The sequence below is a fragment of the Alosa alosa genome, chromosome 13 (genome assembly GCF_017589495.1).
Source record: "Alosa alosa isolate M-15738 ecotype Scorff River chromosome 13, AALO_Geno_1.1, whole genome shotgun sequence".
NCBI lineage: Eukaryota > Metazoa > Chordata > Actinopteri > Clupeiformes > Clupeidae > Alosa > Alosa alosa.
Genome location: NC_063201.1, coordinates 30,731,631 through 30,755,067, shown reverse-complemented (window position 1 = coordinate 30,755,067; position 23,437 = coordinate 30,731,631). Strand labels below are relative to the sequence as shown.

Below are 23,437 nucleotides of genomic sequence, written 5' to 3'. Positions count from 1 at the left end.
CCCACCCTTCCCCCTACTTGTGTCACATATGGCAGTCAGCGGTCACTCCTCTTTAGAGCGTTTGGGAGGGTTTGTTTGAGGGCTGCCTTTGCCTGAGATGGTGAGACCTGTCTGCCCAGGCTCTGGCAGTGGCACACAGGAACACAGAAGGACATACAGGGACATGGCGCTGGACTTTAGGGAGCAGAGTGACCGGTGGCGGCACTAGTGCCCAGGCAGGTGCAACATGGCACTGCCACCTCATGCGTGCGCAGAGGAGAACTTTGAGTTTGACTGCTCCGTGGAAGCACTAGACAGCTCAGCCTCGGTGCTGCCTGACAAAGAGGAGGGAGAGGAGGAAGAAGAGGAGGAGGATGTGGAGCTCTTCTCTTTGGAAGAAGGTATACAACACCCCCCCCCCCCCTTGTTCCCATGTTATTTTTGGAGATTGTAATTGCGTTGGTGGATTGACTGGCTCTAAAGATGACTCACCTATAGTTTGTGGGCGACGGTATTACCTTGGATGACTCGGTGTCCATTGCCTAATAGTGATTTGACTGGCAGTAAGTGTTGCAGTTGGCATGACATTAGTTTGTATACAGGCTAAACATGGAATGCAGGAAGGCAGAGCTGGCTACTGATACCATCAACACCGCTCCCTGTCTGACGCAGACTACTGATATGTTGTCCTCTGCATTTTTGAATGATGATAAAAAGTGTCCCCTCCTGTCCCGCAGATCTTAGTGTGAGAACCTGAATAAAGTAGATTGTCTTTCAGGGAGTTTCAGTTCTGGTCAGTTAACAACAACTGAAGTGCTTTTTTTGGTGTCTCATTCCGTAATGCCGTCATGTAGAACCAGTTTTGTCAAAAGAGAGGTAAGCCATGACCCACGGAGTGTTAATCTTGGTGAGGGCGCCAATGTCATGGGAACTGATTGTGTTGACTGTGTGAAGTGTAGTTTGATACGCTCCCTTCTCTGTTAAGGTTGGGACCGGTTGTTTTCCCTGTCGCTACAGTATGCTAGTCGGTGTTAAGTGTCACGGTGCATTGGATGCCTGGTTGTTTTCCCTGTCGCTATGCTAGTCGGTATTAAGTGTCACAGTGCATTGGATGCCCTTGGTGCATTTCTCCTCTGTGCTTCTCTGTCTCAAAGGGACAGTCATGAGGACTTCAGTAGTATTACCTTGGAAGCTCGCTCAGCTGCTGGTTAGCACAAATGTAGCTAACTGACATGGTTTTTGACATGGCAGTATTTGGCCATGGGGTACAATTACATTGATTGGTGAAGCATGTTGAACACGGAGCCTCATCTCATGTTTTGATCTCATCCACTTCCTTAAATTGAGGTTAGTGATTGGTCACGTACACAGCTGTGATTTAGGCAGGCTACTGGTGCCAAATGGTGATGAAGCAATTATCACCACGCCCTATTGATAAGACTACTTGGAAGTCAATACAGAGTGCATAGCAGCCTTGTTAATGATAAAGCTGGGATTGGAGCAGGTCACCAAGCTCTGTTTGGTCTTCCTCTTGAAGTGTATTTATGGTGCAAAGATGAAACACTCTCTTTCCTACTTTACTAAGAGCACTATGCAAACTGCTTGCATATGCAAACAGTCAGACAAAGATCAAGTATGTTTGACCGCAGTTAAAATAGCATCCTCTCTGTGGAGTCTTTGTCTTAATGTGTCCTGGTGGAAGCGTCTGCTCTGCTGTGTGTCCAAACAGTACGTGCCCAGCAGACGAGGAGTGTCCCTGCTCATCATCCTCTTGTATCTGCATGCTGCCATGACAGTGTGACGCACATGAAAATTAGTGCTTTGCATTCGGTTTACCTGATCCAAATGCAGGCTGGGTTATCTTCTCCCCTGTTATCCTGATGGCCTGACACCTTTCAGGAAACTGGAGTCACTTGTGGTAACCTCTGGGTGTTTTCTGTGCTTAATGGTTGGCTAGTCCTCTTGTCCTTGCTGTTCCAGTGCCAGTTTTTTAGGAACAGATGGGAGATCAAGCGAAGTTGACCTTTAAAAGTAAACACTCACCTGGCAAAGGCACTGTAATGTTTGCATACTGGTATTGGGACAACTGCAGACCTTGTCATATTACTGTAAAGGCTCCTTACTCTTGCCTAGGTTCACTATGGTTTTATCATCAGCACCTGTTCAAAAAGCGGTGTTGTCACCAGAACCGCGTCATTTTGTCATGTCAGATTTTTACTGAAAGTCCAGCGGTCATAAATCTGCCTGTCTTTAAAATGGACTAAAACTTTTTAAACTGATGCCAGGTCCATTTTTAAACACATGGAGGAATCGTAAATTATTCAGGCTTATATATGACCAGAAATGTGCTGACGAGCTTCTTATGGCAGGACTGATCAACTAGCAGGCTGGAATTATGAGTGACCATCAGACACTACTGTACATGTATATGGTGTGAGTGACCATCAGACACTACTGTATATGGTGTGAGTGACCATCAGACACCACTGTATATGGTCATGGACTCCTCTTTTGGGTACAGTTTAGTGGAAGTAGATATTCCCAATGTTGACTCTGCCATGTAAGATCATTCATTCTCTGATGACTGAACAAATGAAAAATGTAGAGAATATGTTAACAACAGATGTTTCTTACTAACACCAGCACCTGTACTGTTGCAATAGATGCTAAGTAGCTTGGCCTTTAATGGATTGTATTAACATTAACAGCAGGATTTGTATGGCTAGTCCAGTGGTGTAGATAATGAATTTGTGTAATATCTTCAATTTTGATGACCATATGAAGGACAGATAAACACACCTGTCACACCGACTGGACCATTCACTGTGTAGTTTTGAACTCCAGTGAATGTGTTAGAACAGTATAGCACAATGTTAATACAAGTACAAGCTACTTAGCATCTATTGTAGCATTTTTTAGAATACCAGCTACCCCCTACCTTCCCTCTAGCTCTACACACTGGCCCTATCTGCTAGCTAGCACACCCCCAGAGTGAGTGAGGGGCGCTCGGAGTGCTGTCCTGTGCTTTGTGTAAAGCAGTTGTTTTCCTGTGCTCTGCCTCCCTGCAGTTCTCTGTGCTGAGCGAGTGGGCCAGATGACTAAGACATACAATGACATTGATGCTGTGACTCGTCTGCTTGAAGAGGTGAGTGGGTGCAGCACACCAGTGGGCAGGGTGTGGGCAGGTGCAAATCTAGAGCGCAGGCCATGAATAGAAGCTGATATTCGATAGCCTGGACAGGTAGTCTGCTATTCTGGTCCAACACAGTAGGATTGTTTGGTGCCACATGGTTGGGTTTAAAAGAGATGCCTAACGTAGTGTCTCTTTTGGTAGGTAATCATCACCTCTACTTTATTGTGTTGCCATTATATTCTAAACCATATCTAAATATAACAGGCCTTTTGAATCATCATGTAAGCCATTTTCTTGAATGTCATGGGTGATTTGCTTGCTATCTTAGCTGCTTAGTAAAATAAGTTTTAGGTTAGTTCTCTCTTTACATGCTGTAAAATTAGCTGGAAGCATTTCATCTCTTGAAACACGCCAATCCAAGAGTGTTACTTTGGAAATGTGGCTTGCAAATCCTCATGTTCTGCCTCTATATCTATCTTGATGATTTAGTGTTGTGTATTTCTCATATATATATCATGGGTCAGTAATTCATTTGTAGTGGCCAAGTAGGCACTGAATCCTATCATGTTTTTTTATCCAACAGGTGAATAGTATCAGAGTGGTTAAGGTTTGGCCAATGAGTCACTGGAATTTATTGCGCTGTGGCTCAGTAGATCTGTAATCTTTAGGTGGTGCCTTTTTGTTTGTTTACAATCTTCCTCACTAGAGTGGAATAAACCCAAATGGCTGTGCCTTCACAGTGCAGCTCAACTCTCCCCCCTCTGTGCTACAGTCTGCTCTATTGCACCAGTACCTCCATCAAGTGTCCGCGTGTGACACTGACATCTGGCCGTCTCTGACAGACATCTGACTCTCTCCCCACTCCAGAAAGAGCGTGACCTGGAGCTCGCTGCCCGCATTGGCCAGTCGCTGTTGAAGAAAAACAAGACCCTCAGTGAGCGAAATGAGTACCTGGAGGAGCAGGTGGAGCACATACGAGAGGAGGTGGGTAGAGGGACCACAAGCCAGAATGGGGCAGATGGAGGAGACTAGATGTACCTTATTATATAAGTGGCCATATAGAATGGGCCATTTGGAGCTACCCTTTGCCCCCCTATCTTTTCTTGTCCTGGCAGCCACTTAAAGGACAACTCCAGTCTACATAGCAAGGTCTATGGTCTATATTTGGATCAGAACGAGTGTACATTTTATTTGGGGACTCTGATTAATGTTCTTTTGGTCCACAATGAAGATTTATAGTTGATATTATCCAAAATTAGACAGGTTGTTCTTAGACGGGAGTTGTCCTTTAAGTTTGGATAATCTGAATATTATATTTGTATTTATATAGGGATATATTAAATCCTTATTTACATGCTTCTTACGTGTCATGCAAGACAGGCCCCCATTTCACCAATTGCCTTGCTTTTTCTTTTTTCTTGTCTGGAAAGAAAAAAAAAACTTTGCAATAAACGATTCTGATTCTGATCTGAGTACATGTATGTCATTTAAAGGTTCAGCACTGAAACCCTGTAGATGTTAAGCTTTGCCCCTTTGTACCAGGTTTCATAAGCTCCACTGAGCAGTAATGTGCATGAATTCATTCAAGTGATGAAACTCAACCGCTCACTGATAATTGCGCTGCTTATTAGAAGTTGATTACTGCTGTGTGAGCTGTAGTTAATGTGACTCGGCCTGCTCCCCCACTGAGCTGCTGACCATGCCTGAGTGAGTGAGTGTGTAGCCCTCTGTGTTTGCAGGTGTCACAGCTGCGTCACGACCTCTCCATGAAAGATGAGCTGCTCCAGTTCTACACCCACGCGGCCGAGGAGAGTGAAGGCGAGTCGGCCACCTCCACCCCGTGAGTCCACACCTCCACCCTTTCCTCCCTGGCAAACTGCTCCCCACTTTGGCCCTGTAAATCACCTCTATAACTACCGTACTACTCTATGAAGCCTAGCATTTAACCTCTCCTGTTCTTTGGCTTTAGAGATTAGATTAATGCTTGATCTTCTGCGTACTGCTGCAGTGGCAGGGAGTCGTAGAGCTTCTGGCCCCAGTGCTGTAACACAGCTGTCCCAGTGCTGTAACACAGCTGCTCCAGTGCTGTAACACAGCTGCTCCAGTGCTGTAACACAGCTGCTCCAGTGCTGTAACACAGCTGCTCCAGTGCTGTAACACAGCTGCCCCAGTGCTGCAGCCACACCCATCCTCAGCCTCCTGTTACACGCAGCGCTATGAGAGCCGGCTCACTATAGGTCATGATGGAAGAAGGCTCTTTTATATCAATCAAGGTTACCTAGAATGCGTTCTGAAAATATGACCCATCTTTCTATTAAGACGCCTTTTTAAATCCAAGGGTGTGTACACTTTATTAAGCAATGGTTCTGAAACAGCACTATCCTTTTGGTTTGCTATCTCTGTGGATACTGTGAGCACTACTAGCACCCATGTAAGACAGGCCAGGTATACAGTACATGTGCAGCTCTTGTTGCAGCCCTGGTAAAACATTGATTCTTGCTATAAGATTGCACAGTGCTACTTTGCTGCATTAATTATGCATCTGTTGCGAGTGCAGACAGTCTGGTGTAGCTCAGGAGAGTGTTTCAGGTGCACAGACACTTTTCATACCATGCACGTTGCCTTGCATTGGAAAGTGATAAGCAAAGTGTTGATGTATGATCATAGGCATATTTTAGACTTATTCATATTCATTGGAACACAAGTGTCTGTTTGAATCAACCAGCCACTCAAAGCCCATTGCATCTGTGCGCATCAACAGAAGGCCTAAGTTTGGCTGGTCTTTCCTTCACTACCACAGTGATGTTCTCATGTATTGCACTGACTGTGTTCTGCTAAGTGTGGTGCTGCTGTAACTCTGCCCCCTGCCCTGGATGACCCTGCTGTGTGTGTGTGTGTGTGTGTGTGTGTGTCTCTCTGTGTGTGCTCCAGCGTCCGGCGGAATGAGTCGACGGCCTCGCTGCCCAGCAGCTTCCCGCTGGACTCCCTGCAGAAGAAGCTGAAGGACCTGGAGGAGGAGAACATCGTGTTGCGCTCGGAGGTGAGCCGTCTGAGCAGGACCGCACTCACTCTAGAGCTCTAAAAGTGTCTGATTTGTGTAGACACATGCAAGGTCTGGACAACAATGACAACATTGTAAAAACACAATTAAAATGCCACATTCTTAGCAATATGAACCATTTCTTTTGCAGCTGTTTCCAGTTTGTATGTGTTTATGTTTGTCTGTGTGTGTGTGTCTGCATCTCAGGCCAACCACCTGGAGACAGAGACCATGTGCTATGAGGAGAAGGAGCAACAGCTGGTGAACGACTGTGTGAAAGAGCTCAGTAAGTCCTCCTCACACGGCCACTCTCAAGCTGCCCCGTCCAGCAGTGTCCACACAGCCTGCCCTCCCTCCGCCTCCCCTGTCTCCCCTCACTGTTGTCCCAGGCTCTGGGAGAGCACTGGACGCTTGCTGGACCCGGCCCGGCTCGGAGGAGCAGAGGTCACGGGGGTCTCCTCGGTGTGTGTATCTGTGGAGGGTGTTGTAGTTGAGTGTGTCATGCGTGTCTAACCTGGGTGTACTCTCACGGCTCAGCTCCCGAGCTGCTCCAGCAGGCCTTCTCCCAAACACGTGCCGCAGAAGAATTCATATTTTATTCACTGCACATTTGCAGCCATCGCAACCTCATTCTCTGCCTGTTGTTTTTGCAACCTCTAACATTCTCTTTCTTTCTCTCTCTCTCTCTCTCTCTCTCTCTCTCTCTCTCTCTCTCTCTCTCTCTCTCTCTCTCTCTCTCTCTCAGGAAATGCTAACTTCCAGATGTCCACCCTGGCCGAAGAGCTGGCCAGGAAAACGGACGATGCATCTCGTCAGCAGGAGGAGATCACCCACCTCTTGTCCCAGATTGTTGACCTGCAGAAGAAATCCAAGGCTGTATGTTCTCAACCATTTACTCATTAAGACACGCTCAAACAAACACACACAGTCGCACACACACTCACTGTGTTGAGAGTGCTTTTTAGCTGCTGTGTTGCATGTGATCTCATGGGCCACTGTGTTGTTTTCCAGTATGCTGTGGAGAACGAGGAGCTCACCCAGCATTTAGGGGCTGCCAAAGATGCCCAGCGACAGCTCACAGCAGAGGTAACTTATACAGGTCATGACGCATACCCCTTTAATATGTCACCCAGGGTAATCCTGGTGGGATTTTCATTTTTATAATTAAGTAGCCAGTTATCACTTTATAACTATCATGACTACTGACTATGTGCTTATGTTGCTGAGGGTGTTTTCCCCTGTTCCCACACTGTACTCCCCATAGGAGCATAGTCTGGGGGTTGCTTTTTTCTCCTCGCCTCTCCTCATGTCATGCTGTATTTTCTCCATGTACTGCATTTCGTTGTCTCTGTACTTGTACTCTGCACAATGACAATAAAGTTGAATCTAATCTAAACTAATCACTTTATAACTATCATTGTATGCAGTGCTCAATTGTTTCATTACTCTTTTCTTGTCATAACAGTTTGTTTATATTTCCTTTTTTGTGTCCTTGTGTGTTTTTCATTGTGTGTGTGTGTGTGTTGTTGTGTGTTGTGTTGTGTGTGTGTGTGTGTGTGTGTGTGTGTGTGTGTGTGTGTAGCTGCGAGAGCTGGAGGATAAGTATGCCGAGTGCATGGAAATGCTGCACGAGGCTCAGGAGGAGCTGAAGAACCTGAGGAACAAAACCCTCCCCCTCAGCACCCCACGCCGCTTCCACTCCCTGGGCCTGTTCCCCATGGTGAGCGAGCACCGCATGTGGGCCAGAAATATAGCATACTGTACTGTGTGTGTGTGTGTGTGTGCGTGTGTGTGTGTGTGTGTGTGTGTGTGTGCGTGTGTGTATGTGTGTGTATATATATATATAAGAAATACTTTATTCATCCCAAAGGAAATGTGACTGTCACAACAGCACCATCTTGTGCATGTAAGCAAGAAATAAAAAATAATAATATAGTAATAATAAAGTGACATCATATGAGTCATCAGCCACATTACTGCAGCAAATATGTGAAGAGTTGTTAAGTTAAATCTGATATAATGTAGGTTGCTTGCAGGGCTGCATGATTATGGCCAAAATGATCATCAGTATTGAGATCACAATTATTTATCACGATTATTCATTCATTTTTCCTAAGAATGTTGGACCTGCTATCTCTGACCCCATCTCTGATCTCAACCTCTTTTTTTCGTGCCCTCTTTTGAAAGCTCTAATTTCTGTCCTCTCCCTCTATCACTTATAAGTCACTCGCAGGATAACTGACAGCCTGTTTATTTCTTTTTATAGACTCTAGTTATTTTCAAATAATTAGTCGATTGGTGCTATTTGATATTTAGCCTATGTCATGTTAATGACATTAAAGCTAATCCATTCACCATTGCTTTATGTATAGAGAAATGACCGATATGGCATTTATTTAAAGTCTATTCAAATGTAGGTTGTTAGCCTATCCCCTTCTTCCAAATTCTACCTTTGTTTAGCTTAGGCTACTTTGTTTCTCTGTGTTTTGCAGGATCCTCAGGCAGAACATAACGTGGTGGTAGTTCTCTTTTTACCTCCCCCCTCTGCCTTTCTGCCCTACATTTGCTTTGATTTATCAGTCTGTTCCAGTTGGTCTCCGTGTGCCCTCTCGTTCATGACTTTAGTCGTTTGGTTATTTGTTGATACATTTTAAAGACTCTGATGCATACATTTTAATTATTGTTTGCTCATTTTGAGTGTTGTGTCTTGAAACACTATGCACGTTGTAGGTTGTACGCACATAGTCTGTAAATTACATGATCAAAATTCACGGATCCCGTCGCCTGTTCAACTCTTACTATGCATTTGATGCACGGACTAAAAGTTAACGTGGTAAAAAAGGCATGTGTGGCGTGACCTTGTGTGATTTCTGATAATTGCGTGTCTAACGGTGTGAGTTGAGAGCTGTGCTTTGCTTATGACTTGTTCTTGGTTAACTTCACTTGCCTGAAATCCGACACATTTGACTTGGCTTTTATTTGATGTATGGCTATATTTTTAACTTTTAACGTCATGCTACGTTCAAGTCCACAGTGAATCCAGAAAACTTCAGGCTGTGTGGTGCAGGGAGCAGATGTGACTGGTACATGCAGGCACATGGTCAGACAGGTTTAGGGAGTCCTTGATTTTTTTTTTTTTTCTTATGGACAGAGGAGCACGCATTTTTAACATCGCTCGATCATCTTTTTTAATCGTGGGAGCCAAAACCGTGATCGGGATTAAAATACGATTAATTGTGCAGCCCTGCATGAAAATAAATTGCTGGTGATCACCTGTTTTGACCATAACTTGATAAGAGATACGTTGCACCTCATGACCCTGTTAAAGGCCTTCAGTATATCATTTAGCTACAGAACTACGCTATTTCCGTTATGTACAGTATCTCTGTGCTTGTGACCTGTGTGTGTGTGTGTTTGTGTGTGTGTGTGTGTGTTTGTGTGTCTCTCTAAAGCAGTGGTTCTCAATGTGTGGGACAGGTCCTACTAGGGGAAAAGATTCAATACAAAATAGCCACGCACACACACATAGGATTCATAAACAGAACTACATATAAATTAAAACAACATCATATCCCGCGGACCGAGATGGGAAATGTAACATGGAACTAATATGGAAAAACCTATTTTCACATTACCATTTTGCCGGGTTGATGGGGTCAGGCGGGGATTGAAAACTCCCCACCTTCAAAGTGGGGAATGACAGAACAAGTTTGAGAACCACTGGTCTAAAGGGAGAGAGGTTGTAACCCTACCCTGCATGGCCCTGTTTGGCCTCTCTAGTGCTGCCCTCTGCTGTCTGACAGTGGTATTGTTCTCTCACAGGATTCCTTGGCTGCAGAGATCGAGGGCACCATGAGGAAAGAGCTGCAGATGGATGACCCTGACGTAGAGGAACACATGTATGTCAATACGCTCAACCAATCATTCATTTCACATACTTTGGTCTGCAGGGACCTCTTTTCTATTCAGTGCACTTCTTAAAGTGGGACAATATCCCCCTCAAGTAGTACTGTAGGTTATGAAATTGCCATATGCAGATGGTATCCCCGGCGATCAATAAAGTATCTATCTATCTATCTATCTATCTATCTATCTATCTATCTATCTATCTGGTATAACTTAACATTGTTTTGATCTATAGCACAAGTACTGCATAATAGAATCCATTTGCCGTGGCAAGGAGACACTGATATGGTCTGTGTGTCCTCATGATATGCATGCTATTCTGATTGCGTGTGCCTGTGTGTGTCTGTCCAGGCTGCAGCCCAAACGTGTCTTCCAGACGGTGCGTAACGTCAACCAGACGGTGCGTCAGCGCTCCATGGGCCCCTCCCCCATGAACATCCCGGGGTCCAACCAGACGTCCTCCATGACCTCCAGGCGCTCCAGCTGCGTGAGCACGCCCCGCTCCAGCATGTACGGAGGCCTGATGGACAACCGCACCAGCAGCGTCATCCTGGAGGCCCACACGCCCGAGGACAGGTCAGTCTCGGCAGCTCACCTCACCTCACACATCTCCGCTGGCCCCTCTGTCCGATACTGGTTATGTCCACCTCATACTGTAGGTAGAGCTGTTACTGTTAGAATCATAGTGCATGTGAGGGATTGAGAATGCCACTGCACATATAGTGGTACATCACTGGCTTTAGATAAATGTGCCAATTACTTAAATGGAATGTGTGCAAGTAACTGTTAAAGGTTGTATCAGCGATTGAGGGTAACGTCACTTCTGTTGATGTTCAAACAAAACAGAGACCTAGCTCGCTACTCCCTCCCCTTCCCTCCCGTGCAATTGAAACTCTCCTGAATGCGCATCTCGTTGGTTATTGGTTGAAACACTTTATTTTGCCTTTGAGTGGTTGCCAACACTTGTTGGTAGCAATTGTTTTTGTGTACAGATCTCTGAGCCCAGGCTGCCTACAGAGACGCGTTTTTTGACGGCCTGCTTATGGGGCAGGCAGCTAGCGGATCGTTAGGAAAGATTAGATGAATGATCATTTATGTTTGGGCCTTTTTTGCGCCTGAAATGGGCTGATACAACCTTTAAGGAACCTGTAATATGAAATAAGGGACTAGTTGTTGTCCTTACCAAGTATTTGAACATGTGTGGTCAGTGAGTTCTTTGTGATGAACATCTTGGCCGTCTATCTCTCCCTGTCTGTTCTGGTTTGGTAATAGGTCGGACGACTCGAACAGGAAGCAGGCGGGGACCCCCGGCACGCCGGGCTCTCGGGACCTGGAGGCGGCGCTGCGGAGGCTGACCCTGCGGCGGGACAACTACCTGAGCGAGCGGCGCTTCTTCGAGGACGAGCGCGAGCGCAAGCTGCAGGAGCTGTCCGAGAAGGAGAGCCTGTCGGAGGGGCGGGGCGAGGGGGAGGACGGCTCGCTGACCCCGGCCGACAGCATCATGTCCCTGGGACTGTCCTCCCTGCACTCGGGCTTCTCCGGATTCTCCTTGTACGCGCCCCGCTCCTACCTGCCCGAGAAGCTGCAGATCGTTAAGCCACTGGAAGGTGACCTCACTGGCCGCCGCCACCGCCGCTCGTTCTATCTCTTCCTCTCCTCCTCCTCCTCCTCCTCCTCTTCCTCCTCTTCCCCATCCTCTCTTTCCAAGCCCCCCTCTCCCGCTTCCCTCCCCATGGTGCTGCTGGGCACTCTGTGGTCACTGCTGCACCAGGACGCAGCTGCCCTGAGCAGGCCCTACTCCTTCTACTTCCGCCACACACAGCCACACTGCCTGTTTGAGATCTGAGACGCCTCAGAGGGCCAATCAGACTGTTTATCGCTTTTCAAAAGCTACAGCACTTTAAAGTTTAAAGGTCAAACTGCCTTCATTGATACGGTGTCCCTGAACAGAGTTTCATTAGCCATATTGGTGGTTAGCCATACTGGTTTAATGTCCAACCCACATAAAACCCATGTGGTACATTTTTTGTACTGCTTTATGTTAGAGTCCCAAATGCTGTGTGAAGACCTCCATGTCTTTTTCTATTAAAAGAATGTCTTCCTTCGTAGCATTTGTCTAACTATTTGTCTTCCATTCTTTAGTTGGATACCAACAGCAGCCTACCCTGTTGTGGTATTATCATTATTTGTATTTGCTCCATAGTAATTGTTTAGAATTAGATCTGTCAAATGTTTTTGATGTACAGGAAATAATATTTATTTTTCGTAACTAGTTGTAGTTTATAAATGTTATTTCTATGCACTTTATGTTGGAATGTAGCTTTTGTGACCAGCAGCAGTGATTCAGTGGTGATTATGCACCTTTGCTCTTTGTTGCCCCCTTGTGATACAAAGAGGTATTGCTCCTAGAATACAGTGCTGTGGACAGTTATAACTATATTTGTATCCCATGATTAGAATCAAAGGGATTTGTGTGACAAAAGCTTTAACATTCAATTTTACATGTGAAGATTTGTGTTGCTGAATAGTAATCTGAAGGTCTTATGGATGTTGGGTGTGTAGGGCAGCGCATTGTGCTGTCTCTAGTGTACGGCCCAGTCTGGGTTAGGATTGTGTTGTTTCAGAGCTGTTGTGCATGCTGGTCTGCTGTCTGACTGGTTAGGTACAGAGATCCCCCGTTAACTCCATCTCAAGCACTTTGTTCCTTCTCCTCTTTGCACTGACACAACTCATGGATGTTGTTCTTCAGTCACCTGACATTTTGTGAATGTATTTTGTGTTGTCCTTAAATTTCTCACCCTGTCTTTTGAGTGTGTTCATTTTTTGTTGAGAATTTGCCAATAAAATCTTTATTATAATTTTCTCACCATGTTTATTTTTTGAGTTTTTCAACTGTGGCCGTACCTAACCAGTGCATAGATGACATTCTCACATTATTAATATCAGAGAAATTATTTTGTGATAAGTAACCAGTTATGTTTGGTGTAGCAGTACATTTTTATGTGGGAGTGCATGTACTGTATGTATTTGCGAGTATGTGTGTGTGTGTGTGTGTGTGTGTGTGTGTGTGTGTGTGTGTGTGTGTGTGTGTGTGTGTGTGTGTGTGTGTGTGTGTGTGTGTGTGTGTGTGTGTGCATGTGTGTGTGTGCGCGTGCACATATGATGGTGGATGTCTGTTTTCATATGTGTAGTTGTATGCATTGATTTGCACCCCACCACCTGGCAACCCTTTCTGTCTGAATGCTAATATGCCAAGGCATCCGAGGGTTTCTACTCCTTTACTTCCACAACTAATATAATCCACTTTGACAACAACAATTCCTGGAAATCCCAAGTGCATGAGGCTTTATTTTTCCCACACACCACTCATCAGCTGTCTGCTCCCGTGGTACTGACACAATTAAAGTGTCAGTAGCCTGTGTCTGGTCTTGCCAGCGCTCTACACCATACATACATATTGCCCTGTGGACTGACTTTCCAGAGGGCACTGTGGCTGATTTCTCTACAGGACCTGATGTTCACAACTAAAGTTGAAAACAGAACATCTTTTTTCATGTAATGAATAGAAGTATTCTCAGGTTGCCAACGTTTTCTGGCGAGGTTTCCGTGAATTAACCCAATTGTCCAACTACAAAACACCCTTCACAGGACATGCATAGTGAGGAGTAAGAACTGTTCAGATCAGTCCAGAACTCTTTAAACTAGCTTTCAGCTTTCCTCTTTCACTCTTTAAGTAATACTTTTACAATTCTTTAGAGTATTGCAGTTTTCTGTTCACTAAATGCCAAACTGTTTCTCTCCTCTCTCCCTTTGCTTTTGTTCCTGTCAATCCCAGGTTCGGCCACTCTGCACCAGTGGCAGCAGTTAGCTCAGCCCAACCTGGGAGGCATCCTGGACGCGCGGCCCGGTGTGGTCACCAAGGGCTTCCGGCCTCTGGAGTTGGACCTGGAGGAGGTGTACCAGTTCACCGACCTGGAGGAGGACGAGGCTGGGGAGCGCTCGTCCCTCCTGGGCCTGTCGGTCGCGGGCCACCTGAGCCGCCTCTGCCGCAGCCGCTGCTCGTCCACCTCCTCGCTCGCCAGCGAGAACAACAACACGCCGCTCAACAACAACAACAACAGCACCTTCAGTGGCGCCGACGACGGCGGCCTCGGCCAAGAGCCGTCAGCAGCCGCGGCGATGGCGTCAGCCGCAGGGACAGGAAATGGCCAGGTGGCCACAGGAAGTTTGGAGAATGCAGAGGCTGCAGGCTTGTCCTCCGGTGAGGGTGTGCTCTAACCCCCCCCCTCCCTCCCTCCCTCCCTCCTCTTCTCAGCACAGCACACAGGCCAGGAGAGGGCCGAGCACGTCATCCCCACCCTTCCTCACAAAGACTCTGGGCCAGTGGGGGGGGCTGTTGTGTTGGCGGTTGGGCGAGTGCTCTGGGTCTCCACGTCATCACGCTGACACACACGTCACCCTCAGATGCCTGGCGCCATACTTCATTGAGTATATTTGCATTTGATTGTTTTATTTCCTCATTTTGCATTCTAATTGCATCTGCCCTCTCTCAAACCTCAATCAAACCACATGTTTCAATCCATACTTTAAAACCACTTTCCTCTCAGCAAACAATTCAAAGCAGGAGAACTGAGAACAGTCAAAAAAGATATTTTTTTAATAGATACAACCTCTCCAAGTACCTCTTGATGAGGGATTCCAGATGGTTAATGTCGCTTTTCACTAGTAGCAGTGGTTCACCTGCCAATAGACATTCTGTTATCTGCTGAACCACACGCTGGTAATAGTCCATGTTTGGAAGCTGTTTTCAAAGGCATGGAAAAGGATCCTGATCATTTCATTCTGACTTGTTTAACAATCCTAATATCATTCGTGACTAGCATATCATTTAAAAGAAAAAAATGAATATCTTTTCAAGCCAAACTTTTAAATGGATCTGTTCTCATTCTGATCTGGGATTATAGTCATTTCAACTCTCTTTGATCTCTACTGCAATCAGTTCTTTTTTCCCTACATCTTACCTTAGCTTCCTCAGTTCAGCCTCCAGCTCATCTGATGCTGTGTTCAATAAGACATAATAAGACATAATCTACTTTTTTCTCTGATTGTCTCTTCTCTCTATCTGTTGATTTGGTGATGTATTCCACATAAATGCACATACACAAATCCACTTGTCCACAAGTCCACTTCAATATATATATATAAAAAAACTTCTTCCACAACACACACACACACACACACACACACACACACACACCCTTCATAGTCCCCCACACTTAAAATACACTGGAGTTATGCACTATTAAAAGCAGCATGTGTACATCCTCACATGACTCCGGGACATCAGCAGCTAAGTATCACTTAGGCTCAGCTGCACTCACTTCAACACACACACACACACACACACACACACACACTTGTCATCTCTGTGCTACATACCTTGTGAATCACGCTCATTGTTTTCCTCCCATGCACCTCTCCAAGGTGATGCTCCATCATGTCTCCTGCATGTGTCGGGTGTAGGGCTGCTCAGAGTCTTGCTTACTGCTTTCTTTTCTTGCAGCATAGCTCATAAAACTGCAACAGAAAAACAATAGAGCATACAGTACTGTAGCAATGGAAGATACATTTGAATACATCCAAGTCAAACGTTTTTAAAACAATCCTCTGATGCAGTTTTATGTTCCTGCTTGTGCCTTTGGGAGTGTGTATGTATTGGGCGAGGGGAGTGGTTTAACAGACTGACCGGTGTCTTGTCTCTTTGCAGTGCATTTCCCTGGGAAGTGTCAGTCCCACACCAGCTCCACCTACACCATCACAACCTGCCGCATCATGCACCCGTCGGACGAGTTGACCAGAGTCACACCCAGGTGAGCACACAGACACACACACACACGCACACATACACACACACACATACATACTGTCTCTTACACACAGAATAAATGAAATATCAAGGTTTATAAAGACTCTGTAAGTGTGTCTACACACACAAACTTAGGATGCCAGTAAATGTTGGCATCAGAAGGACACGCAGCACATATTACCACATTCATATTCACAATGGCACAAAGCAGTCCACACCATCAAGCCTTCCACTGAGAGAATATTCCCATTGGCTCCCCCAGGTCATGTGATGAGGAAGACGAGGCGGTGCTCTATCACTTGTTTCTCAGGGCAGACGTAGAGCAGGCGCATTGAGCCCTGCCCTTTGGGTGAGCCTGCATCACATGGCTTGCCCATTAGGGGGATGTAGGTCATGGGTGTGTGTTGCCCTTTAACAGTTTGTGTGACTCCCTAACCCCAGAGCAGTGCCCATCTGAAGTGTGGGGGCACCAGCTTTCCTCTGTCTGTTCCAGCATGATTTAGCACCGTTCTTACAGAACCGGACTAATGATTTAGCGCCGTTCTTACAGAACCGGATTCATGGCTCATGCAAGTCGTAGAAACAGGAGATAATCCAGAGAAGATATCCAAGCTAACTCATACGTACAGAGCAGTATTAGGGAACAGATTCAAATTCATGCTTTTGATTAATTTTAACACTGACTCAAGCTAAGCCCTTTCAGTGTTTATATGACTGAAAATATAATCTGATGCACATGGCGGAGGGTCAATAGACCTATTTCTGTTTTTAATTAACTGATGACTAATACTTTTAATGTGGTTACATTCTCTTGAACTACTGGAATGTTCAGTGTGAATGCGGAACTTTCTGCATGTCCATCCTGGAACTATAATACCATGCGGTAGCCTGTAACTATTTGAACTCTGTTACAGGAATAATATCACATCCTGGTGCTTTAACAAAAAACATATGCTGCTACTACTGAACCATGTTTGAATTTGAGACCACATTTTCAGGAACTTATTTTGTGAATCTCTCTCTCTCTCTCTCTCTCTCTCTCTCTCTCACTCTCACTCTCACTCTCACTCTCTCTCACTCTCTCTCCTCTCCTCTCACTCTCACTCTCTCTCTCTCTCTCTCTCTCTCTCTCTCTCTCTCTCTCTCTCTCTCTCTCTCTCTCTCTCTCTCTCTCTCTCTCTCTCTCTCTCTCTCTCTCCCTCCCTCCGTCTCTCCCTCCCTCACTCCTCTTCAGTCTGATGTCTGGTCCCACTGCCTCGTGTGTGTTGACCTCCAGCGTTCTCCGTTGCTCCTCCACTCCCTGTACCCCACGGCGCCTCAGCGTGGCCGAGTCCTTCACCAACCTGCGCGACTCCACCAAGACCACCAGCACCTCGCTGGGTCTAGTGCGGACGCTGCAGGATCGCGGCATTTCCGCCGCTGTCTACGACCCTTGCAGCTGGGACCGCGGGGCGTCCACTCCTACCGACTACGCCAACCCCAGTCACAACCCTGCAGAGTGTGCCATTGGCCAGAACTCTAGGCGTGGGGTGGACACTCTCCCCTCCACCCCACCCAACTCCCCCACCAGAGCCAAACGCAGCAGCCCTGTCGCAGCCCCCCCGTTTGACTACAGCCCCTCGGCCCCGCCCTACGACAACTTCCTGGCGTCCAAGCCGGCCAGCTCCATTCTGAAGGAGGTACGCCAAGCGGAAGCCCACCAGCATGCGGACACAGAGTGCCAGACGGATGTTAGCGTGCACAACCTCCGCCTGCTGGACAAGGTGAAGCGCCTGGGGGTGACCCCCCGCCCTCTGACCCTCGGGCCTTTCTGTGGGGGACTGCGCAGGCCGGGGGCAGCACATCCAATGGTCACTAGCCCCATTGGAGGCCTTCCCACACTCAACGCTGGCATGCGGCGTAACCGCAGTTACCCGGCCATGGTGGGGGCCAGCATGGCCATGAAGGGTCTGGGGCCCGAGAGCGGGACAGAGCTGCTGCTGACCACTCCGTTACCCAAACAGACTAGCCTGAACCAAGAGTGAATGTTCCAAGCCTTTCCGTTGCTCCCCGCCATCAAGCTCTCTTATCCTTTTAACCACAGTGTGTGTACAGGATGTAGAATGTTACCTTTGGGACAAATCCACTTTGTGCCTGTGGGGGAACTCTTTGAACAGATTAGTTTGTATAAGTGCCCCTGAATCTTGTTTATTTTTCTCTCTGAAACAGTGAGATATGTAAATGGACATAATCACGATACTAATACTGTAAGCCAATTCTTTTGAGTTATGGGTTTAAGAGCTTCATGTAGCACATTTGCTGTGGAGATGGCCTGGAGATGACCAACATGTGGTGGTCATCTACTAAAAAGCACTTTTGTTTCTCTGGTTCGATAGGCAATGCGACCACGATCCCATAATGCATTTCTCTGTACCTCCTCTTCTGCCCCAGGCTCTCACTCCATCCTGGGGCTGCAGCACTGTGCCCTTACCCTTGTGCCCTTACCCTGTCTGGGACAAGATCTAATACCCCTCACAAGGGGCAGCTAGTTACAAATGACGCACCTTAATGCAAATGCTACATTCAGAGGTGAGGGTCACCTTGCTTCTCTCTTATTGCCAAGTTGTTAAAGAAAGAGAAGTTAATAACACTAATCCCAGCCTATAGCGCTGGCAGAGGTAGTAGGCCATGGTTAGACATAAGACCCAAGAGACAAGTTTGTCGACACCAGTCACAGCAGACATATTGGTGGAAAATGCAGAAGAGCCCTGTGTCTCTGTCCTCCTGAACCTCATTCCCATCTCCACAAGGTGGCAGTGCAGCCCTGATGCAGGTGACTTGGTTTGTACACAGGTCCTAACTAAAGCCTGATCTTAACAACATTATTTTCAGGGCAGCATCATAAATAAGAATTTGTTGCTAAACTTTAACAAAGCAAGTCTTTGCATTGCACGCCAACCCTGCTGGTCCCCTAACTCTCTGTCAGCAGGTTCAACTTAGCAGTATCAGATGAGGCTGACCTAAGGGTGTCTGGACTGAAGGATCATGCCGTTTCAGCTTGACAAAGCAAACAATTCTGAGGGTTTCTTTTTGTTTGTTTGTTTGTTTGTTTATTTTTTTTAACCGACCAACCTAATTTATAAGCGTGTGTGTGTGTGGACATATAATCTGTACAAAATAAATTATGTTAAATCGGCTCCTCTAAATCCAGAATCCATGACTTGAATCCTGAAACGGTGGCCACACAGCAGTGAGTAGAGCCTTTCCAGGCCACCAGAGTACAGTACAGTGCAGTGCAGTGCAGTGCTGAGCTGTGGCGCTCCAGCTGAGGGGAGGGTTATCAGGGGCTCATGTGTTACTCAAGCGCGTGCTGACTGTACAGCCCAGTTCACCTACACATGGACTACACTATAAGCGTCTGAAAGGTTATACATTTCTAGGTGTGCCCGGCCCCTAACTTGATCGTCCTAGTGCCTGAGATTCAAGTTCATGTCCTCCGACTGACAAACTTTTTGGTGTCTTCTGCCTCTGTGCGGGACGATTGGCATTAACACTGGCCCTGAGGCACGTGCTCAGCATCTGCTCAGATAGTGTTTGTCGGATATGGTGGGTTATAAGCAAGGCTAATGCTTGATCCCAGATCATGGTTGCATGGTACTGAAACTGTATAACATCAGCACATGTGCCGCAGTGCTATACATCAATTATTTTTTGTAATTATTTGTTTGTGTTATGTTTAGTAAAAAGCAAAAAGAGATTTGTCTGCTGAAGATTGTGTGTGCTCACTTATCATCTGTAACTTGAATATGTGTTTTGAATGTACTGCAATGCAGCCAGTGGTGTCCAGAACTGCTCATTCATTAAAATGACAATTTTAATATGTTGTACCACAAAGGGAACTATGCCACTTGTACATTGTAAATGGTAAATTATGCAATGAGTTTAGTCTTGCTAACTTTTTTTTAAAAAAAAAGCAACAAACTAGACTATAAAAAGAGGAAGTGGATGGGAATGATGTAACATTGCTGAAAGGCATTAAAGGGAGTTATACATTCTGACACCTCCAAAACTGTTGGCAGAAACATCAATCAATAAATCAATGATATGACTTCTCCATGTGTGACCTTTTGTTTTGCACTGTTCTCTTCAATTTTACATTTAATATTTCATTTTTTCTCTGTGCTCTACTGTATGCATTCAGATGATTTAAGAGTTACAATAGTATTGTTTTATTAAAGGCTGATTTTGCGCTGTTGATAGCTTCAACCCTCTCTGAATTCTGACAAGTCCATATTAATTGTTGCAGTAGTAAACCACTCTTACCGTCCCCTTGACATCCATGAATACCACAATAATTGGCAAAGATGCAATGTTACTGATGCAATGTTGAATACAGAGGCCAGGAGAGTATCTCAGAATATTGTTTTGTAAGAACACATTTTGTGAAAGCTTTTACCAAAGAACTGTTGGTTGCTTAACAATTTATCTTAACTACAATTATTTGTTTCTATATGTGAAATCATACAGTCTAATTTTGGATAGTCCCAAAGTGATCGTAACACTTTTAGATTCTGCTGGTCGGTAGCAATGGGTGAGCATGACAATGGGTGATGGGTAACCAGCAATGACCATTCTAGCCATTTGTGACCTGCACTCTGTAGTACTTGGCGGCGCTTTTGCGGAGGTGTGCGTCCAGAATGTGCTCAGAAGCGCGTAATGAACCAGCCCCCGCATAATTTAAGAGGTGACTGCTTATTCAAGCGATGGTGCTGCTCAAGACTCATTTGCATATAGCAGAGATGACCACTTCTACACTGAGAGCTCCAGAGTGAGAGGTGTAATAGCCTATGTGTAGAGTGGGCCACCCTGTGAGGAGATGACTGATGAGGTAGTTCAGAGCTCCACTTCTGGCCCTAATTTAGTCATAACATGGAGACATGTCAAGTGGGGAGAATAACATTCAATTATAAATAAACCATTCATTAAACTAATGTTCCATAGATGTAAAACTGTGAAGAACAGGGTAGAATGAGTGCATTACATTGCTGATATTAATTTCAGTATTTATTCTGGTAAAGGCTAGATCATTTTCTGGTAGGCCTATTCAGGCTTCTCCCTGGTAAAGCTCTCTCCTTAGGTTACCATATGTTTCCAAAACAAAATTCACAAGTAGGCCTATAGGCCACAATATTTTGTTTTTAAAAATATTGTAAATGTTTTGTTTTTTAAAACCCTAAGGCATTTTACACAGTGTGAACATATGTTATTGTGAACTTCCAATGTGGAGGACAGGGTTGTCATCTCTCTCTTTGTTGGTGTAGGTTAATTGTGCAGCAGACGTAATTGCCCAGCCCTGCAGACCATCTCATTGGTTGGCTTTCCGTTTCCATAGCCATGCGTTTTACTGTTAAACAAAATGGGACAAAGCCCTCTCATTGTTGAGCACCTGTGCGATTATGTGCTACCTTCCAGTGTTTTGTTTCCCTCAAATAGGTCTCCAGCGCTCCGCACAGACGCCTACAACGTTTGTTAATGGAGTGTTGTAATGGTAAGCGTAGCGCTCGCGCCCAGTTGTCTCATGTGTCCTCACGTGGTGGTGGTGAGTGAGCGATGCTATTATGTGCACAGCGGTCTATCCCCCCGGCCTCTTTTAAAGAATGAGATCTGGAGGAAGCTTTGTTTTGTCCACCTTTTAATGCTAGCATTGAGTGATGTTGCTGCAAAGGGTCAATAAGCGAGATCTGGTTGCAGTGAAGCTCATTAAATGTTATCTTTGTACCTTGTCCCTCCAAACAACACTGAATTATTTGCTTTGCAATCAAAGCTTCTTAAAAAGAGTAACCAGTAGCAGCCCAAGCCATGGGCCACTTACATTTATATCAAAGTTAAGTTTCTTTTGAGGGATCACTGATGCGCACTGTTGCGCAATCTCTATATTGAGTTTTGGAACTTAAAGCATGAAAACACACTCCTAAAATAATAAACATTCTCACAACGTGTTTTTCTGCAAAAGTCTGTATGTGTACTCATATTTATATATTGCATTATATTCATTATACAAACAAATTTACATCGAATGTATCGTAAATAGAGTTTTCAGACAATGATTTCCGAGACAGCAAATGTGACGAATCTCTGCTTCCTGTACAGGTGGTGCGGGGTGATAGGGATGTGGCGGGCCACTCGGTCTTATGAGGAGTATTCATACTCCTCCGCACTTCGTCGGCCAAAGTCCATCCAGCCCATGTAGTCACGGTCCTTTATCCTGTGGCTGGCTGCCGGCCCACTGGCTCTGCTGGTCAGCACCGAGTTCCTGCGGGAAGCACCTGAGGCCAGGAGAACACATCACTGTGAGTTTCTGTCCAGATTTACGGGTATCTCTTTTTTGATAAACATTCACTTTCCGTGAAACCAATGTAGTTTTCATGAATTCCTTAAGAATTCCTAACACGTCCTCAGTCATAGTACTTCCTGTGATTTTCTGTTCAGTGCCTATAGTCAAGGCACTCCTTAACTATAATTTCTTTATTACAAAAATGACATGTCCTAAATGCATTTTAAAGTTGTCCATTTAGGACATGTCATATTTGTAATAAAGACATTTTAATTAAGGAGTGCCTCGGCTATCAGAGAATTCTTTTTCTACGCTGCCTCTTAGACATTCTACCTTGGACCGAAGAGCACCCAAATCAAACTCAAAAGGAATTGAGCACGCCATTCATCTTGAATCTGAACAGTGCCTATGGTCTTTAAGGACTATGGTGTTTAAAGACACAGAATAAGTCAGCCTTAACCTGCATCTTTGCACACAAGTCTAAAGAAAGACAAAGTCTGAATTCAGGTATATGTGTGTGTGTGTGTGTGTGTGTGTGTGTGTGTGTGTGCGTGCGTGTGTGTGTGTGTGTGTGTGTGCAGGGGCCCCACCTTTCCTAGCGATGAGTGTGGCGATGAGCTGGTGGAGGCTGGTGCGGGGGTCTTGGTCCTCCTCGTCCTCCATGACGGCTGCTTTGGTGAAGGGGAGGAGAGCTCCGCTGGGCACCGCCCGCTGGCCCGGTGTGTGCAGCTTGTGGAGTCGACGCCGCTGCCGGAGAGCGGCCCCTGTCTTGGTGCCCTTAAGTCCCTGCGGGGGTGGGCTGGAAGCCCCAGGCAGCCACTGCTGGAGAGAGCAGCCAGCAGCACACACACACAGATGCCACAGTTCATCTACATGCACGCACACACACACACACACACACACAGCGACACAAATACACACACAGAGACAGACACATACAAAGATTAATGTGTTGTCATTGACATGATGATTTCCAAAGGATGTATTACCTCAGTTTAAACTAAATTACAAGGAATGAAATCTGTGATGGCACCATTTGAAATGTTACATAGAGGGCAATGATGTATAAATGGAGTGCATTTTAATCTAAAACAGATGAGCCTGAATATCAGATACATAATATATTTGGAATTGGTTGCAAAGCCATTACTGTTTTTTTTTACGAAACATAGTCTCATTAGAAAAAAATGAGCCTATTGA

General features: G+C 45.7%; 2 protein-coding genes across 8 annotated transcripts in view; one reads left to right on the top strand and one right to left on the bottom strand.

Moving 5' to 3' along the window:
• trak1a (trafficking protein, kinesin binding 1a) overlaps positions 1-20,015 on the top strand; it is a 38,130-nt gene extending 18,115 nt beyond the window's left edge. For 3 of the 7 annotated variants that reach the window (XM_048260313.1, XM_048260308.1, XM_048260311.1), the window contains 15 exons: positions 3,048-3,124; positions 3,980-4,096; positions 4,852-4,952; positions 6,044-6,152; positions 6,360-6,438; positions 6,898-7,028; positions 7,164-7,238; positions 7,735-7,872; positions 8,645-8,671; positions 9,975-10,051; positions 10,410-10,634; positions 11,331-11,665; positions 13,894-14,319; positions 15,826-15,928; positions 17,159-20,015. In XM_048260313.1, coding sequence (XP_048116270.1) covers positions 3,074-3,124; positions 3,980-4,096; positions 4,852-4,952; positions 6,044-6,152; positions 6,360-6,438; positions 6,898-7,028; positions 7,164-7,238; positions 7,735-7,872; positions 8,645-8,671; positions 9,975-10,051; positions 10,410-10,634; positions 11,331-11,665; positions 13,894-14,319; positions 15,826-15,928; positions 17,159-17,948 — 2,784 coding nt within the window. In that variant the 5' untranslated portion in view covers positions 3,048-3,073 and the 3' untranslated portion in view covers positions 17,949-20,015. Of the gene's footprint in view, positions 1-88; positions 381-3,047; positions 3,125-3,979; positions 4,097-4,851; positions 4,953-6,043; positions 6,153-6,359; positions 6,439-6,897; positions 7,029-7,163; positions 7,239-7,734; positions 7,873-8,644; positions 8,672-9,974; positions 10,052-10,409; positions 10,635-11,330; positions 11,666-13,893; positions 14,320-15,825; positions 15,929-16,186; positions 16,274-17,158 lie in introns of those variants that run through there. The other 4 variants (XM_048260309.1, XM_048260312.1, XM_048260314.1 and 1 more) reach the window with 3 other exon arrangements.
• A 1,887-nt stretch (positions 20,016-21,902) lies between these two features.
• Positions 21,903-23,106, bottom strand: ccka (cholecystokinin a). The gene is given in 3 exon segments (XM_048261251.1): positions 21,903-22,229; positions 22,828-23,019; positions 23,022-23,106. Coding segments are annotated over 3 exon segments (414 nt in total). The 3' UTR covers positions 21,903-22,092.
• Positions 23,107-23,437: the final 331 nt, after the last annotated feature.